Source organism: Microcebus murinus, chromosome 19 (assembly GCF_040939455.1).
Source record: "Microcebus murinus isolate Inina chromosome 19, M.murinus_Inina_mat1.0, whole genome shotgun sequence".
NCBI classification, from domain to species: domain Eukaryota; kingdom Metazoa; phylum Chordata; class Mammalia; order Primates; family Cheirogaleidae; genus Microcebus; species Microcebus murinus.
The window spans coordinates 35,055,132-35,073,343 of NC_134122.1; the positions used below are offsets into that span (position 1 = coordinate 35,055,132).

The 18,212-nt window shown below is 50.4% G+C and overlaps 1 protein-coding gene across 1 annotated transcript in view; it reads left to right on the top strand.

Annotated features, from left to right (window-relative positions):
- Positions 1-818: 818 nt before the first annotated feature.
- The window catches only part of GALNT17 (polypeptide N-acetylgalactosaminyltransferase 17), a 399,836-nt gene continuing 382,442 nt past the window's right edge, over positions 819-18,212 (top strand). Inside the window, exon 1 of the mRNA XM_012764068.3 lies at positions 819-2,209. Within this exon, the coding sequence (XP_012619522.1) occupies positions 1,972-2,209 (238 nt within the window). The 5' untranslated portion in view covers positions 819-1,971. The remainder of the gene's footprint in view (positions 2,210-18,212) is intronic.

Here is an 18,212-nt window from a genome sequence, read left to right on the forward strand (position 1 = left end):
AAGGTTGTTATAGTGTACATATTGTTATACTTTTCTGTCTTAAAAATAAAAACGTAAAATAATTTAAGCAAAAGCAAAAACAAACCAACCCTACAAAAAAAGAAAAAAAGCTACCCCAAAGAAAAAGAAAACTTTAATGAGACTGAAATGGTGAGGTGGAAACCACCAGATTCATGGGGCTTTGCTGCAATTTTTATTAGTTGGCAGCCTGGTTTCTATTTTAGGCCCGAGGAATTAAATGGATCAAAGTGGGGGTTTGAATTCCAGTATTTCGAGTTCCTAGGTTTTGGGAAGAGAAAGAGGTCGTGGAAACCCAGTAGCCAAATAAATACTCTTCCTATAATAAACTGCGAACCGGGGTGTGGGTTGACACAGAAACAGTGACTCAGACGGTCAGAACGCGCACGGATAGGGCCCCAGCCCGCTAACGCCCGGCCTGGCCCCGGAAAGTGACAGAATCCGAGTCTCCAGGCCAGATTTTCCCTCTAGCCATTCCCGGCCACGCAAAGCGGAGCAGCGAGCACACAGAAAGGGATGTCTTCATCGCCAGCCAGGATGGAACAAACCCGCCCGCTCGGGGAGTGCTGAGAACCGAAGGGTCCCTGCAACGCCGGCAGCAGCCAGCATGACTTGACTGCCCCATCCCGCGCGGTCCCCACTCTCCGGGCGCCCCCACCCTCCCCGGTGCGCGCGCACGAGCCGGCCAGCCGCGGAGCTGTGCGCTCGGCAGCCTGCGGGCGGCGGCGGCCGACTGGCTCGCGGGGAGAGGGTGGCCAGGGGCGGCGGGGGAGGAGCTGGCGCCGCAGCCGCTCCCCTCGGGCCGCGCCCCGCCCTCCGCCGCCACCTGCGCGTCCCCTTTCGGGCTCCCCAGCCTCGGGGCTGTGTGGCTCTCGCTGCCGCAGCGGCGGTGTCACTGCGTCCGCCAATTGGGGGACTCGGCGTCTGGCTCCTTGGGACGCGGGACGAGCCGCGCGGCCGGTTCTGGCGAGCGGAGGGTGCGCCAGGGCGCGTGCCTCCCTGCCGCGCTCCCCGCGACGTTTTGGGAGGGGGGCGAGAACTGCTGTGACTTTTGAGGTGCGACTCCTCCTTCCGGCCAGCCTCTCGACGCGCCGGCTCCGAGACAGGCCAGTGCCCGCAGGCCCCGAAGGCTCTCAGCGCAGTGTTGGGACTTGGAACGTGTCCGGGAGCCGGCGGCGCTGTGCGCGCTGGTGAGTTTGCCGGCGGGGTGGGGTGGCCCCCGCGCGAGGGGCGGAGAGGACGTCGCGCTCGGTCCCCGCGCCCGCCCCCGAGTGCTGCCCCCACTTTGAGAGTAATAGAGACTTGAGCGTGACTGCGGAGCGCCGAGGATGCGGGCGCCCGACGCGGTCTTCCCCTCTGCCCGGCGTGATGGAACGGGTCGGTGAGCGGAACAAAGGCGCCCGCCCGGGGGAACAGGTCCTCGGCTAAAGATCGCGGGTCGCGCACCGCGACGGCCGCCTGCGGGCGAGGGTGGTGGCCGTGCGGCCCAAGGCGTTGCGCGTTCCGCCGCGGACAGGCGGCGAGCCCTGAGCCGGTCACCTGCGCGCCACTCGATCCGCGGCTCCGCAGTAGCGCCGCCGGCCAGTCCCGGGGTCCGCGGCGCCGGCGGCACGAGGTCCACAGGCGAACCCGTCGCTGGAGCAGAGGAGAGACCCCGTCCCGGCCTTTGGCCGCGAGACTCCTGGAAGGGGCCGCGCGCGGCGGACTGAGCAGGCATCTCGGGGAGCACTTCTGCAGCCCCGTGGCTTCCATGTGAGCGATTCCGCTGTCTCCGCGACCGCCCCGTCCTCCCAGCTGTCTCCGCCGCCGCAGCACCCGCGCTGTGGGGCGGGCAGCGGCTGCCACCCTCGCCGGCCGTCTGGTGTGTGAGGCTCGCACGGCTCCCGGCTGCCCCGCGCCTCGCGGGAGCCCAGGGGGGCGCGGGTCCGGGGCGAGGGCCAGCCGGGCTGTTTGATGGCTTCACTGAGAAGAGTCAAAGTGCTGCTGGTGTTGAACTTGATCGCGGTGGCCGGTTTCGTGCTCTTCCTGGCCAAGTGCCGGCCCATCGCGGTGCGCAGCGGAGACGCCTTCCACGAGATCCGGCCGCGCGCCGAGGCAGCCAACCTCAGCGCGCACAGCGCCAGCCCCATCCAGGATGCGGTCCTGAAGCGCCTCTCCCTGCTGGAGGACATCGTCTACCGGCAGCTGAATGGTAAGGACGCCCACCGGCGCTCACAGGGTTCGGCGTGGGCGGGTGGGGCACTGGGTGAGCCTGGGGCCCCTGCGCGCTGTGCCCGCGACCCGGCACCTCCTGGCTCCCGCGCGCAACCCTCCCTGCCCCGTCTCGGGCGGGAGGCCGATGCTGCTGGAAAGAACAACTACCCGCCTCTTTTCCGTGCCCCGGCTGCAAGTTTGGTTTTGTCCTGGAAACGTGTCAGTATAGTTGGCGTCAGGTCCCCGCGTGAGGACAGGAAATCATTCCCTGGTGACTCTAGTCTGAGCGCAGAAACTATTCCAGCAGCCAAGTGGGACTGGAAGTGCGGGCCAACATCTAGGAGGAAATAGCTCTCAGCTCTTAGCGTTTGGTGGGGGGCGACCGGGAAGGGGGAGATTGGCAGGCGTAAATGTCTGCAGACAAAGTCAAGGCCCCGGGTCGCGGAGCTAATGCGCCTCGCTAGTAAGTTGGAAGAATATGTCATCTGTGTATGTATGAGGCAGGCTGCATAGCTAATCATGAGGACGCTTCCCTTCCCGCCGCCGTGGAGGCTGCTGTTAAACACACACCCGGTTTCTCCTGGGGAGCCGTGGAGGGGCGATGAAGTTCTCCATGGGCCTGGAAACAGGTGTTTCCAGAGTGTAGCAAAGCGAGGTGTGGCATCTCATTGGTGACAGTTGTCAGCATCTGCTCCATCTAAAATGCTCTCAGTGCTTCAGGAGAAGAGGGAGACCTTTCACGTGCCCTGGTCGTACTTGGTCCAGGTCACCAGACATTCTCTGTCCCCAGGGCCAGAGCCAGTGTTATTTACTTAAGCACAGGTGACTTTCCAGGTCTGCTCGGGTTTATCCAAGGCAGGTACAGCCCTTAGGTACAGGTTGCCTCCTCCCTTCCTGAGCGTCCAACTCATGTTGTCGCACGAACTGCAGATAATCGGAAAGATAGTGATAATAGCTCCTGCAGGAATTCCTGCTGTGTGCCGGACGCTGTGTAAAGGCATTGCAAGTGCGTTATCTCCTTGCAGTCCAGGGAGGTTCGGCCCCATCTCCAGATGGAGATGAGGGAACCAGGGGAGGGAAGGTTAACCAAGTTGCCGGGTGTCCTGCTAGGAAGTAGCAGAGTTTGCAGTCAGAACCCTGGGTCTGGTTGACCACACAGCCTGTGTTCTTGGCCACTATGCACAAACTTCTATCTGCATTTTATTCCTAATTGTATTTGGAACTATTAGGTCTGTTGAAAAAAGATGTATGTGGAGCTGCGAATACAGCTGTATTGCTGTGTACATTTGAGGATCATGCTCACCTGTCTTCACTGCTGTGAGAGTGAGAGATCACCCCGGTGACAGGTGGCAGGGAAAAGCACTGTTCTCTTCCTGCTCCCGGATGGTCCCTTGTGGGTAATTCTCTAGGGTGGGGGGCAACCGTGTGCGTGTGTGCTCAGATCTCTGAGCACATGAAAGGACACCGTGGTCTTCTTGATGTCATGGGACAAGTATTCAGGGGCTGTCTTGAACTTGCATCTGCAGTGCAAACTGCATTCCTCCCCACCCCTCGCAGGGTGCCTGGCTTGGCTGTAGGGTAGCCCATGGGTGCCCGAAATCTAGGCACAGAATGAAAGAAAAATCTGTAGCTGCCTTCTGGAGGAATTAGAAGCTGTGGGCCTTATTACTCGGCACAGATTCCTGCCATAGACATACCTGTGGGACCCAAAACTTATCAGGCTCTTCTCGGGGACGCAGGCCATTTTAGTATTAGTTTCACTTAGGAACATTAAATAGGATATAGTCACACACCTGCAGCCTCGCTACTAGCAATAATAAAATTCTATGTGATATTTTCTACATGACACAGGCACAGATGAACCCACTGAGTCTACAACGACCTGAGAGATGGGCGCTCTTACTGCCCCTGAGTAACTTGCACAGTCACCCAGCCAGTGAGCCTCAGAGCTGGGAATTGAACCCGGACTGTCTGGCTCCAGAATGGAGGTTTTTGGCTGCTGCACCAGCACGCAGCATGTGCATCAGCGTCATCTGGAAAGGCTTGTTAATGCACAGATTTCTGGGCCCCACACCCAGAGTCTCTGATTCAGTAGGTCTGGGTGTGACCTGAGAATTTGCCTCTTTAATAAGCTTGTGCCCGGGGTCCGCCGAGATGCACTGTCCCACGAGGCACAAAAGCAGAAAACCCATCTGAAAACCCGGCTGGAAGGCAGCTGGCTGGGTGGACTTTTGAGAAGCTGACGGCTGGCTTCAGCGGAGCCGGGGTCTGGCTTCTTTCTCTGTGCCCTCTGCCATGTCAGCAGCTCCCAGACTGGTTGAACTGGGTGCTGTGAATGGGGGAAGGCTGAGTTTTCTTGACTTGCAGCCTCTGAGCAGGAGCTGGGAGGAAGGCCCCGCTGAGAGCTTTTCCCCGGCAAGTGAGGAATTCAAGCTGCAACTAGGCAGATGTTATCTTCCTGCCCGCCTGGTGTCATTAGTAGTGACACGAAGCTTACAGGAGAAGATTGTGAAATGGAGAGGACCCTCCCTCTCTCCACCCGCCCCCCCATCCCCCAAGTGCTTTCTGTTCTTGGCCTGTGCCTGTGTCAGCTACGAGTGTCCCATCTGTTGATGTGCCAGGCCTCCTCCTGCAGCTGGAGGCTGGGGGAGGCAGGGGAGGTTCCCAGTGCCTGGGGAGATGGGACCTGACTTCACCTGTTCTCTTGCTCTGCAGTCTGTCTCCATCCATTGCTACCAAAGGAGGAGAAGGAAACCTTGACCTTAATGTTCTTTATTCCTTCCTTAGGAATTACTGGAAGGCCTGCCGGAGCTGGGCACGGTGCATGCAGTAGGAGCAAGGCCACTGGGTCGGCCCCTCTGGTGCAGAGTGAGAACCGGCATTGTAAAGGTTGCTCAGGTTCCTAACCCTTTGCCGTGGACTCCTGTGAAGTTCAGGCAGGAGGGTTTCGTGGAGGGCTCCACCTTCCCCTGCCGCTGAGCCCAACCATCCTTTGTACTCTCTCGCTGATGAAACTGGCTTTCTGGAGTGTTCTGCAAGGGGCCCCCTGGGACAGCAAGGGAGTGACCCGGCTTCTGCTAAGTCTTGGTTCCAAGGTCCTGAATCCGCCTTTTGAAAAACAGCTATATGTTATTGTTGTTTTGTTTTTCTTACTACAGGCTGAGAGGGACACTTAAAAGAAAAAGTGGAGATCGTAGTGTAGAGCAGAGAGCAGTCAGAGCTGAGTGCGTCTCCCCTCTAGAGTGTCTCTTGCCACTGTTCTTCCATTCCTTCCATTAGGCCCCTCGTGGCTACCCCTGCCCTTATTTCCTGTACCTGAATGGTTGAGCCACTGTCCTTTAACCTGGTGCCCTGCCTCTGGTCTCTAACCCTCCATCCCAGTGAGCATACAATGGCTGTAGCTGCCTGGGTGGAAAGCACCACTTCCAAAGGGCCCCGAATCTTCCAGTGGCTTCCTGTTTACTAAGCAGTCGTGGTCCGACGTGAAGGCCAGCTGTCAGGCCAGCTGACACAGCCAGCTCCGACGGCGTCTCTGGGGTTCTCACTCTTGCCCACTCCATTCTGCCTCTTTGTGCCAGACCCATCTACTTGCCAGAATGCGTCGCATTTGCCTTGAGATATTTAGCCTCCACGATTCAGCCCCAGTCTTTGAGAAGTGCAGGTTGCCCTAGGTGGCGCCCCCACCCCCTTCCCACGTGCCACTCATCCTTACTGGACGCATCGTGGGACAGGGCTGTGGCAGACCGCATGGTCTGAGCTCTCTGGCTCTGACTTGCTTGAGTCTTTGTTGTTCATGGCCTTTTTCACCCCTGGCCTGCACTGTTGTGCCTCCACGGGTTTATCTTTTGAGTCCAGAACTGGACTGTGGCCTTTTAAAGAGATGGAACCACATTCTAAACTTTTTAATACCACCATTATCCCTCAGCATGCAATAGCACCTTGCACATAATGTGGGCACTTAAGGTTTATTGGTTGATTAGTTGGATGGGAGCTAGTTTTAGGAGGTAAATCATAGCCATGGAGGAAATAACCTCAAGACTGTAAAGGCTGGGTTGGGTTGAATGGATGCGGCGAGGGGAGGAGGCTGGAAGCACTTAGCTAGGGAGAGTGAGTGTGAGGAAGCCATCTTGCCTGCGCCATCTTGAGGCTACTCTAGTCTTCACCGTCCTGACTGAAGGAAACCAGAACCTTGGAGGAGCTTGGAAGTGAAGCAGTCAGCTAGGTTGGGAACCAGCGAGTTTCAGTGTGTTTTCTTCGAACGTGTGGTTTTATGATATGAGCTGCTTTATAGTTGATTCTTGAACAACGTTGGGGTTAGGGGTGCCAATCCCCTGTGAAGTTAAAAATCCACATATAACTTTTGACTCCCCCAAAACTTAACTACTCATAGCCTATTGTTGACCGGAAGCCTTACCAATAACATAAGCAGTCGGTTAACACATATTTTGTATGTTATGTGTATTATATACTATATTCTTACAATAAAGTAAGCTAGAGAAAAAATATCACCAAGAAAATCGTATGGAAGAGAAAATCTATTTACTATTCATTAAGTGGAAGTAGGTCTCCACAAAGGTCTTCATCCTTGTTGTCTTCACGTTGAGGAGGCTGAGGAGGAGGAGGAAGAGGAGAAGGTTGGTCCTTCCGTCTCAGGGGTGGCAGAAGCAGAAGAAAATCTACGTGTAAGTGAACAGGTCACACCCTTGTGCAAGGGTCAACTGTGTAGTCCTCTTTTATTGAATAAAATCAATACATGTTTGTTGTAGAAAATTTGGAAAATCTAAAAAGAAAATACAGAAGAAAATACTGTGTTAAAATATTTTTAAGAAATGATGGCATGGTGGTTTCGTAGCAGCATTAGGAAAATAGACCTAGCCAGATAGATTTCTTGTTAGAGTTCCCATGTGACTGAATGTGACTTCTGGCTTTCTGTCACTTTTCCATCACCGTCTAAGGATGTTGTTTATTTCGCTCATTTTAGAGATGAGAAAGGTGAGAAACAAAATGCCCTGTGACTTAGCCAGGGTGACAGAGCCAGTGGAGGGCAGAGCCAGGATTCTTGAATAATACCTGGGTCCTTTTCCCTAGTCCAGCACCCGCCTGATGAGCAAAGGGGAAGAGGTGGGGGTGTGGTGCTTCCCTTGCCCCACGCAAGCTCCAAGCCCTGGGTCGTGTTCTCCCCGCTGTGCTCCTCCTCTGGTGCTCCCCCTCCACCCCCCAAGTACCCGTGCAGTGCCGCCAAAGGACGCTCGTCAGAGCTCTAGCTCAGTAAGCCCAGGGCAGCTCTGTTGTAAGAGGAAATGCAATCGATTCAAGTTAGGTTCCAAATTTAGATTTCAGAAGGATATTGAATAGAAGCAGGGTTGCTTGAAGAAATTGAAAGTCTTCGTGGAAATGGAAAGACGTCACGATTGCCTATCCCAGTCCTGCCCCCAAGCCACCCAGGCACGTGAAGCTGGAGTCTGAGCTGCAAAAAGCCAAAACGTCCCCAAATAACCCCAGCGTGGCCCACCCAGCCTGATGCATAGGCCAGACTCCCTAGGCAAGGAGAGTGAGCTGGCACAGAGGGACAGAGGGAGAGGTTTGCTTTCACGGGTCTGCGAGGTGCAGTCAGAAAGGGAGGGGTGGTGTTTTGAAAGCATCTCTTTTCATGGGTACCAGAGCTGGCCTGGTGCTATTTCCCCTTTGCTGCTGGGATGGAGATGTGCTCCTCTGGGCCACGGATCCTGGATGGTACCAGCATTTCCTGTGGGAAGGACGTAAAGGAAGAGAGGAGAGGGCAAACATGCGTATTAAAATCAGTGGAGTGCAGTGAGCATCAGTTGGAAACCCGGGCAGGGCAAGCCTTCACATGCTGCATGCAGGCGTTCAGCAGGGCTCGGGGGCAGCCTGGGGCCCAGGGCTGTGGAAGGTTCGCTCAGCAGAGCCAGGGCCTGAGTGCTGGAGGGAAGCTCACTTCCTTTACCTCCAAGGACTCATAGCATCTGGTTGCAGCTGGCCCCTCCTGGAGAAATGGGGCACCCCGTTCCTGAGCAGCCCTCAGATGCAGGCGCATCTGTGTTGGCCAGTGTGTGTGACAGGCACCCTGCCAGCGGGGGCAGCTGCCGCCTGCCCGGCCCAGAGGTAGCTGGAGAGGCAGCCAGTGTCATTCTCGCAGAAGAAATCCAACCCCTCTGACCTTTGCTTGTTGCCAAATCGAGAGTGTCCTTTGTGGAGAGGAAAAAGGCTCAGTAATTACTTAGAGCTAAGTGTGACCGAGCACGGGAGGAAGGAACATGGACACAGAAAGGCCCAAGGCAAGTGAAAAAACAACCTAAGATTGGATGACCTACACATCTAAGAATATATGACAAGAAAGGTTGTTGACTTGGGCTTCAGACAGACTGTATTGAATTCCAGTTCTGTCACTTATTAACTCTGTGACCTTGGGCAAGTCACTTCACTTCTCAGCTGCAAAACTGGGTCCTCCTATGTCAGGATGAATTGAAATTCACAATGTATATCACGAGCCTGGAACTCAACACAGGCAGTTACGAGAATACAGACTCCTTAAGGGACGAGAACTTGTTTGCTTCCCATGGCATCCCTGATGCTGGAGCCGCCCTGGCCCATAGCAGGTGCTCAGCAAATGTTTCTCAAATGAATGCGTGGGCAGCTAGTGGCGATTCATAGCAGACTGTGGTCATTGTTGTCTGTGATGTGAATCTTAAAAGAGGTAAGAGGATGGGCTGGGTGCTGTGGCTCATGCCTATAATCCCAGCGCTTTGGGAGGCCAAGGTGGGAGGATCACTTGAGGCCAGGATTTCGAGACCAGCCTGGGCAACACAGTGAGACTCCAACTCTACAAATAATAGAAAAATTAGCCAGGCTTAATGATGCATGCCTGCTGTCCTAGCTACTCGGGAGGCTGAGGTGGGAGGATGGCTTGAACTCAAGAGTTCCAGGTTATAATGAGCTATGATTGTGCCACTGCACTCCTGCCTGGGCAACAGAGTGAGATTCTGTCTCTAAAAAAAAAAAAAAAAGAAAAAAGAAAAAGAAGTTTAAAAAAAAAGGAGGCAAGAGGAGGTCCTTTTCATTCTAACTTTCTTGGACTCTTTGGACTACCTGTGGTGACCCTTCTCTCTTGTGTTTGAGGCTGAACTATTTCTTCTTTCTCCTTGCATTCTCTCCTCCTCTTACTTATAATGACAGTGCCTTTGGGTGATGGCTTTTGAGGCCCAGGAGAAGAAACGGCAGCCCATGTCTGTCAAATCTCATTGCAGAACACGCTGGCGGTGCACCAGCTGCTGAGAGTACGGAGAGGCACAGACGCCACACCTACCTAGACATCGCGGGCTGGTTGGAAAGATATGTCTGTAGTTCTATCAGGTCTGTGCTCAGTCCCAAAAGAATGTCGGACTGAGCATGGAAGTAATGAGGCTTGAACTGGAGCACATTGGGCGCTTAGCCAGTGAGTGTTCAACTCAAACGAGCGCTAAGAAGTTTTGACACGTGGAGCCAGGTAGTGAGACCACCTGCAGAAGAGGCGGAAGCAAATCAGAGGCAACGGATGCTCCTGAGAGATGGTCTGGGCCCGGAGCACGGGGACGGCGGGGACGAAAGCAAGGCACTGTGGTGGGAGCTTTGTGGCGGAGTGCAGCTTGTTCCGAAGGCCAGGTGGAGGCTGTACTGCGCCAGGCTTTGCACCCCAGGCTGGTTGGGATTTAATTCCTTAGGCGTGGGGAGCCGTCAGGTGACCAGGTGGCTGTGGTGACCTAAGGTGACGTCGTGCCAGGGTGGGTGCCTGCGAGGATGGGCGGGAGAGTGGGTTAGGGTGCAGCAGCAGGTGTACGGTGCTGGTGTCGCTGGCACGGTGGGCCCCGCCTCTGAGTACAGACTCATCCCACGCCCACCTGCCCCGAATCTCGGAGTGACTCCGCCTGCACCTCACTCGAGACACTCCCTCTTTGTCCCCATCCACAACTAAGAGTCAGCACCTGGACTTGTTGCAATTGAAAATCCTGAATGAACCCTTGAGGCTCTGAGATGAGCTCTCTTCTGGGCTCCCAGTTCTCCCTGAGGTCCGGCCTCAAGCACACCCCTGTCTCCAGCTGCCTGTGGCTCCCATCCTCCTGTGTCCATCCTGGACAGCCCCGCCCCTGCTGAGCCTGCCATCCAGGGTTCTCGCTGCCTTGTCCTCTGTGGCATCCCCCTAATGATAAAGCAACTTATTCCCCAGGAAGGCCCCCCCACCCCCCGCATGGCAGGTGTCCGTGCCATAATGACACATGCTGTCATCTGAGCTGGGCCCTCAGCCCGTCCAGCACGTGGTGACAGGTCTCTCTGTTCCCATACCTCCCCGAGCCAAGGCAGAAGTGGGGTGGGTTGGGGCAGGGTTTGCGGGAGGCCATGGAGAGGGCTGGGAGGAGGGGTCTGAGTCCAGACGCAGTCTCCTCCTGCTCCCCCACTCCCATTGCTGCCCTTAAATGACACAGACGCTTGTTCCAGCCCATCTGCCTCCAGCAGCCTGCTTCATGCAGGCTTTGTCCCAGCTGTGGCTGCTGCAATGACTGAGTCCACATGGGTGTGGTGTCTGGGGCCACCCCCAGGCCTCTGGGTCCTCCTCCCCATCTGGATTTAGAAGGAATCTCATGATGCCGGGGCAGAACCAACCCAGAAGTACAGGAAGCCTGCTCCCCATCGGGTGGCTTTTGGCCAGGGGCAACAGGGGCCCCAAAGAAGCACATAAATTGTCCCCCCTCAGCAGGGCAGTCTAGAGATGCAGTGCCCATGTGGCCCTGGGAAGAGCCCAGTGAGATACAGCCCTCACTGCATCCTCCCCCTCCCTGAGCACGTGGAACAAATGCAGGACTTGCGTGGCTGGAAGACCTGCCTGTCCCTCAGTGAGTGGCCCTCATGGGTCTTTAGACTGCGCTGACATGTGAATGACAACCGGCTTAGCCACTGATAGAGAAGTTTTCCCTTTTAATGATGTCCCTGTCATTGCTAACTGCAGAGCCTCAGCCTTGCCATGCATGAGCAATAAACCACCACGTAATTACAGGCGGTCACATCCAGACACCAACACGCGGACCTGCTGACAAGTAATAGGGAGCAAGGTTCCAGAAGAACTTCCTCCATCCCAGCGTCAGACACAATGGCTAATTGTGTGATCAGTGTTTGCTGAGGGATGTCCTGTAGTCACACGGAGCTTGTTAGGTGCCAGACCTCCCCGGTAGGAAAAGCATGAACTCAGGGTCAGGGAACCGGGCTTCTAGGTCTATTCTCTCTCTAGGGATCAAAGTTTACACATCTGTAAAATGAGAGCTGCTTAACTTTAAGGTCCCTTGACTCTTAGATCAGATCTCAATCTTATTAAAATCTCATGCATTCTCCCAGGACCAATTCGAAGCTCTTTATTCCCTGAAACTTGCCCTGACCACCTTGTCAGGATTAATTGTCTTTTCTTCTGGGCTCTGATGGTGCTTTCAGTCTTTTAGCCTGTGTTCATGTCTCACTTTGCATTATAATGAATTGTTGACCTGATCAGACCCAATAGTTTCCAAGAAGAATCGGTTTTATTCATTTTTAAAAATCCCTCTCTATGTCATTTAAGAATTAATTTGTGAGCAAGTAACTTGTTCTTACGTCACAAGTCCAAAAGTGTGAGAGCTAGTGCTGATTTGGAATCATGATGTCAGAGCTCATATCCTTATATTTCTCTTGGTCTTTGCTTCATGGCTATGAGATGGCTGCTGTAGGTCCAGTCATTGCATCTTTGCACAAGGTAGGAATTCCTATACCAGCGGCCACATCTGCTCCTATTGTTTAATCAGGAAAGAAAATCTTTTCCAGAACTCTGCCTGGTAGGCTCCCACATGTGGGCCAGGACATAGTCCCATGACTAACCTTGCTTTAAGAGAATAGTTGCTTCTCAGAGAAAGTAGGTATGATGGTAGCAAAAGGAGGGAAGGAATGGTGTTTGCATTGTGAATCCACAGTGTCTGCCATCCCCTCTCGACCCCCAGTATATTTCAATGAATATTAAAACGAAGCAACTAAAAATTGGCTAACTAAAAATTCAATGAACTTAGAATACTTGATTTCTTGGGCATTCTGATAAACTTAGATTTGACCTAAAGACATCCCATAGATTGAAACTACCGTGTATAACTGTATTTTGTCAATGTTAAGATGCACATTTTTACATCTCTGAAATTGGGATTCGTCTTATGATCACTAGTGTGTCGTTGTTTAATTGGCAGCATTTCTTTACCATACACAGCTATGTTCTTGAGCCTCAAATACATATCACATGTTTTATGTTACTTAATTTTGCATCAAACCTACTTAACACTAGTATATCTACTTTGCATGTGAGGAAGCTGAAACTCAGAGAAATAAATTAGTTGTCCGGAGTTGCCTACCAGCTGCCTCATTCTGGGTCTTCCTTGTGAAGTTGGTACTTGCTGCCTCCTGGGTGTGGGATCGAGTATTGCTCGTCCAGGGACTGCAGAGGGGCAGTGTGCTGGGGTAAGCCTGGTCCTGCCAGCCACCAGGGACAGCATGGCCACAGGGAACCTTCCGTCACTCAGGTTTAGCAGTCACTCATGTGTGAAGTTGTAAAGCTGTTCATTCTAAGGCTCTAAATTATGCTGTGTGAGCTTTAAATCCAGCCCATAATTAGAACAAAATGTGAGAAAAGTGAAATTGATATTAAGTTAATTAAAAGGCTTTGCTTATATTTGCAAGGAAATTAGCACAACAAGCACAAGAGTGCTGAGAAGTGCGCATTGTTAATTTCTTCTTCCTTTGGACGACTCACAGAGGCCTCTGGCTAGCTTTGTTCCTTGACTTCTGCCCTGTGTCTGCTCTGGGAATGTACGTCCCTCTTAGTGCTATCATGGTGGCTTTAACTGGGCAAGATCCAGCAGCATCTCATGACAGTCACGTGTTAATGGATACCAAGCTTTGCGTAGGAGTCGTGCCATCCACCTGAGGCTCCAGGCCCTGGAAGTGTGGGCGTGGGGCTTCAGAGATTGTGTGTCATCGCGCAGGCATAAGCTTCCGGGAGGCAGGGCCAAATGTTAATGTGGTTCCCTTGTGTCTAGAAGGTAAGTCTTTTGGCTCTAGTGTACCCTTCTCATTTCTGTCCACCATCTTAATCTATGCCGCAGACCTGGGTTTGAGTGTGCAATGCAGAATTTTAGATTAGAGTTCCTAGAACGCAGAGAGGATGTCTTTTTTTTATGTTACCCTTTATACCAGACCAGGGTCTGAGTTAGATAGGCTGACGTTAGACAGCCTAGAACTATCTTGTCTCTAGTTGGGGTGGCAGAGGCAATGCTGTGTTCATCGGGGAATTTTCTTTTCCCCATGGACATAGAGCTAACCTAAAATCTCCCCCACAGTTAGGTGATGCCATGTGCCTGAGTTCTGAGCCATGGGAATGGGTAGAAGTGATGTTTGTTGCTGTTAGGCCTGGCCCACAAAAATGCCTGGGGCATCCTACATGCCTTCTTTCTTTACCTTTCAGCAATGGCCCTGGAGTCCACTTCTTGGTAGCGTACAAGATGCGAGGATCCTGGTCCCTGAATGACTCCGTGGAGCAGAGCACCACCCTCCCCAGCCATCTCTTGCTGCCTCATGCATTGGCCATTGTGTTAAGCCATTGAGATTTTGAAGCTTATCTGTTACAGCAGCTAGTGTTACTTATCCTGACTAATTCAGTTAAGCAGGGCTGGACCACTTAGTCTCCCTAAGCAATATCTACTCTTGGCCTCTGTCCTTGATTAATATGACCAGCAAATACTGATTTAACTTGAACAATAAGTGGGGTAAGGTGGTTGGATTGAAAGTCACCTATTTCTAGGTCAGCTTCTGTGCTTGATCTGCTGTTGGCTTTGAGAAAATAGTCTTGTTTCCTGGTGTTCTATTTACAGAATGATGGAATGATTATAATCATCTCCTACTTATGCGTCTTGTTGGAGCTGAGGGATCAGTATTGAAATATAGCTAAGTTGTTTGCAATTATAAACAACTAAATAATATATGCATTGTCTTTATTACAGTTTCTGCTGATAGGAACTGGCATTTTTCAAGATGAGACAAACTGAAAAGGTTAGTTTAAGAATTAGCAATTAGAAAAATCATGATCTTTGCAGCCACCGCACTTTAAATCATACAAACATTTATGTTTGTGCCAAAGTCCCACAATTTCCTTTAGAGCAATTACTGAAATGCATTCACAAGATAAAAATGGAGTTCGAGGAAGAATATTTAAGAGCTTTTTAATGATGTTAAAAACTTTGCTAATTTGCCAGGTTGTTCTAAAATCCACTTCAGTTTTTTTTTTCTCCCTGCCTACCCATCTTCCTGCAATTGAACTGATTCCTGGAGACTCAAAGAAAGGGGCTAAAACTACTAACAAATTACACAAATCTCATGAAATATCTTTTCAAGGGCTTTTTCTTTTCCTTCATTAGCTGAAGGTGAACACTCAGGAAGAAGTAGGAACCCTTGGGCTGTGTTTACTTGCACAAAGCAATTTGGGGAGAAAACAAAAACTAAGTAGTAGTTGCTAATGGGTGGTTTGAATTAAACTCTTTTTCTTTAACCATGCCTCAGTAGCTTGTATATGCAGATCCTTGGGGAGGAGTAGACTGCTCTAATTTCTTCATCCTCATCTTCCTTATGTAGATCTCAGCTTGGCAAAACCGTAGTCAGTGAATGGCTTTTGGACCCTTCTCTCCCATCATCATTACTTGGTCCTTCTTTTTCTGGGCTCTGAAAACCCAAGGCCCCTGGGGACCTGTCCTTCCTCCTCCTCGCAAGCAATGATCCAATGTTAATGGGTCACATTTTCATTAGAGTGTAAGTTTCTATATACCTCTTAGGGATGATTCTGTTGGAAGGCTAACCTTCCATAGAGAAAGTTCGACAGCACTGAGTTCCAGACTAGAGCCAGAGATGCAACCCTGACTCCCTCACCCTGACTGAGCCACCTCCCTAAGTAAAGCTGACTGCCAGGGACTTTCACACAATGGACTGAACATGGGCATTGGAGTTAGACAGATGGAATCTCAGACTTCCTTTTGGCCACTTCACAAAGCCAAACCAAAGCTTGGGCTTTGGGAAAATCACACAACATGGATGAGACCCAGTTTTCCTGTGTGGAAGACAGTAAATATGATAAAGACTGTGTAAGGTGAGATTTGTAGAGTACCTTGAAGAGTGCACGTAAATAGGGGAATGTTGATGAATGATATTAATAATATAGTGGTGTTAGTTATTACCAGCGCTGCTCTTTGGAACAAGATGTTCCAGGACTCAGTTTTCTGCCCTGTAAAATCTAGATAGGATATAAAGTGTGTTCAAGTTCTGTAATTTTATGGATCAGAAAGGTAAAGTCAAAGATAGCAAGAGAATGTATTCTCATGTAAGCAACAGCCGGTCAGGACTGGTCAGATCTGCATGTTTTGGAAGCAATGAGAAGTTCAGTCTAGAGGAATGGGAAATGATTTTCTTAGGTGTGAAGGCTTAACAATGTACCTGCAAATCCAACACTTTAAGCATCAAAGGGTGGGGTTTAATTCCCCTCTCGTTGATTATGTGCTTGCCTTAGTGACTTGCTTCTAGGGAACAGAATTCAGGGGAAATGATGTTGCATGACTTCTGAGGCTGGATCAGAAAGGCTGGGATGGCTTCTGCCTGAGCATGCTCTCTTTGCACGTGCATCTTTGAAGCCTTGAACTACTACATAAGAAACTGGGCTGATCACGTGGAGAGAGAGAGGGGGAGAGAGACAGATTGAGAGGGAGAGAGATGCTGAAGGAGCCCTGGCTCTCCCAGCTCTTTGTGTCTGCCCTGCGCAGGCACAAGACCTGTGAGCCAGGGGGCCTCCTAGCTTACGCCAAGTGGGACACAGACAGCTGTTCCCACCCCTAAGCCCTGCCCAGATTACAGATTCATGAGCAAAATAATTGTAGTTGTCATTTTAAGCCACTGACTTTTTGGGTGGTTTGTTATATAGCAGTACATAATTGGAACACTAGGTCAATGTCCTTGTGTTTGATAGGATGTTGTTGATCACGATAGCAATGCTAACAGTAAGAAATTTACAATAGCTAACGTTTATTGAGTACTCGCTTAAAGTGCCAGGCACTGTACTAAAGGCTTTATATGTAGAAGTGGCTAATGAATTTTTTTTTTCCGTATGTCTTGGATTTATACGTCTCTGGTAGACTGTAGGTAAGATCTTGACTATTGCAGTGGGGGTTAGGTTGGCCAAGGATTTCAAGTGTCTTCCAGCCAAATCTCTGACAGTTGGCCTGGACCACTGAGTGCCACTGCTGTGTTTAGATGGGAGAAACAAGGGCAGCTGTCCTGTGTTGGGTCCATCCCAAATGGGTGTCACTTAGGAACATAGAACATCACATCTAAAGTTCCCTGCGTTGTGCTGTTTCAGGTCTTTTCGGCAGAGACAAGAACACATTTGACAGAGCCTGTTTCTACAGGACATGAATGATTTTCTACTTTTTGTAGAACCTGGAGAATTTGGTGCTTCTACAAATAATACATACTACAGACCTACAGGGCACTTTATTTTCTGGAGGTTTTAAGTAAATACTGCAAAGTTCTTTTATTCTAATTAAGTAGAGTGGGAAGTTGGGGGCTTGTCTGAATTAATTATGATCTTATAACAGAGGAAACAAATCAATATGCCTCACTTTTCCCGGAGTGAGAACATTTTTTATTTCATCCTTAACTTGGACACACACAGTGCCAATAGCTTTAAGGGGATGCAGTGGGCTTCCCATGCCTGGCTGAGTTCATATTTACTTGGGGAACCTTGGAAATAAATACCAACTTCCAGATACCTCTACTTGGAAGGTCGCATTTTTTAGATATGAGGTGGGACTTGACTTGGGAATCTTTTTATTTTTTATTTTTGAGAGCTCAGTAGGTGATTCCATGAGCCACTGAGATGGTTGACACATGTGTTTGGCAGTACTTTCTAGTCATTTCTTACTGGCAAAAGCTTTGAAGTCTTCATACCTGTGAACCACTTCTTTGAGATCTAGGTAGATATCACCTCTAGTTCTAAGATCTGCATCTATAAAAATATTGAGTGTTCATATGGCTGTTGTGAAGATTAGATGATTTTTTTCACTTGAAATGTCTGATAAATTCCTGGCTTCTAGTAGATTTCTTAATCAAGGAGTGTTGCTATTAATTCATGGTTTTGTGGCTGAGATAGTTGGCACTCCCTTTTGGGGTTCAGAGTGCCTTCTTGGATCCTTCATCTTGCTCCATCCAAGGTGTCTCTTTGGTAAGCTGGATTTAGGTGAATATATTTCATTCTGTTTCTGGGAGTACGGTTTTTCTTTTTTTTTTTTTAATTGTAAAATCTGTTCCTCCTCTGGTGTATTGGTTTATTGTAGGGCTTCTTGATCTCCTGGTTTGTAAGGTAATACCTGCCATCTCTATTCTCACACCTAATAGCTATCAATACCTCACTCCTAAGAATGCCCCTCTCCTCTGTCCTGTCCAGCTGCCTCTTCATTATGTAGCCCCTTGTGTCTCACCTAGGACTTTAGAATAAACTTTGAAATTATTTTCAGACTTCATCAGAGCTCAATAACCTCATCTCTTAAAGTGCTTCTCACTTTGTGGCTCTAACATGTCTTTTCTTAGGAAAGTGACATGTCATCTCACAGTTCCCAAAGCAATGGAAGATTCACTGGACGTATACCACTAGGATGTATACCCTAGACTTTGAGAAGGCGAAGTTGTGATGCCTTGTGCAGAGACCTTCTATGTTTTATGAATTGTTCCAAATCTTTTATTTTTCCAAATCTTGCCCATGTCTACCTGTATGCCTTCCTCTTTTCTAGTATTCTTAAAAAGTCTTTCCAAAGCATTCAACTTGGTTTTCACTAGAACAGTAACTCTCTTTTCTTTTCTCACTCATAATGTCATCAATTTATGTAATTTAATAGAATTATGTAATTACAATA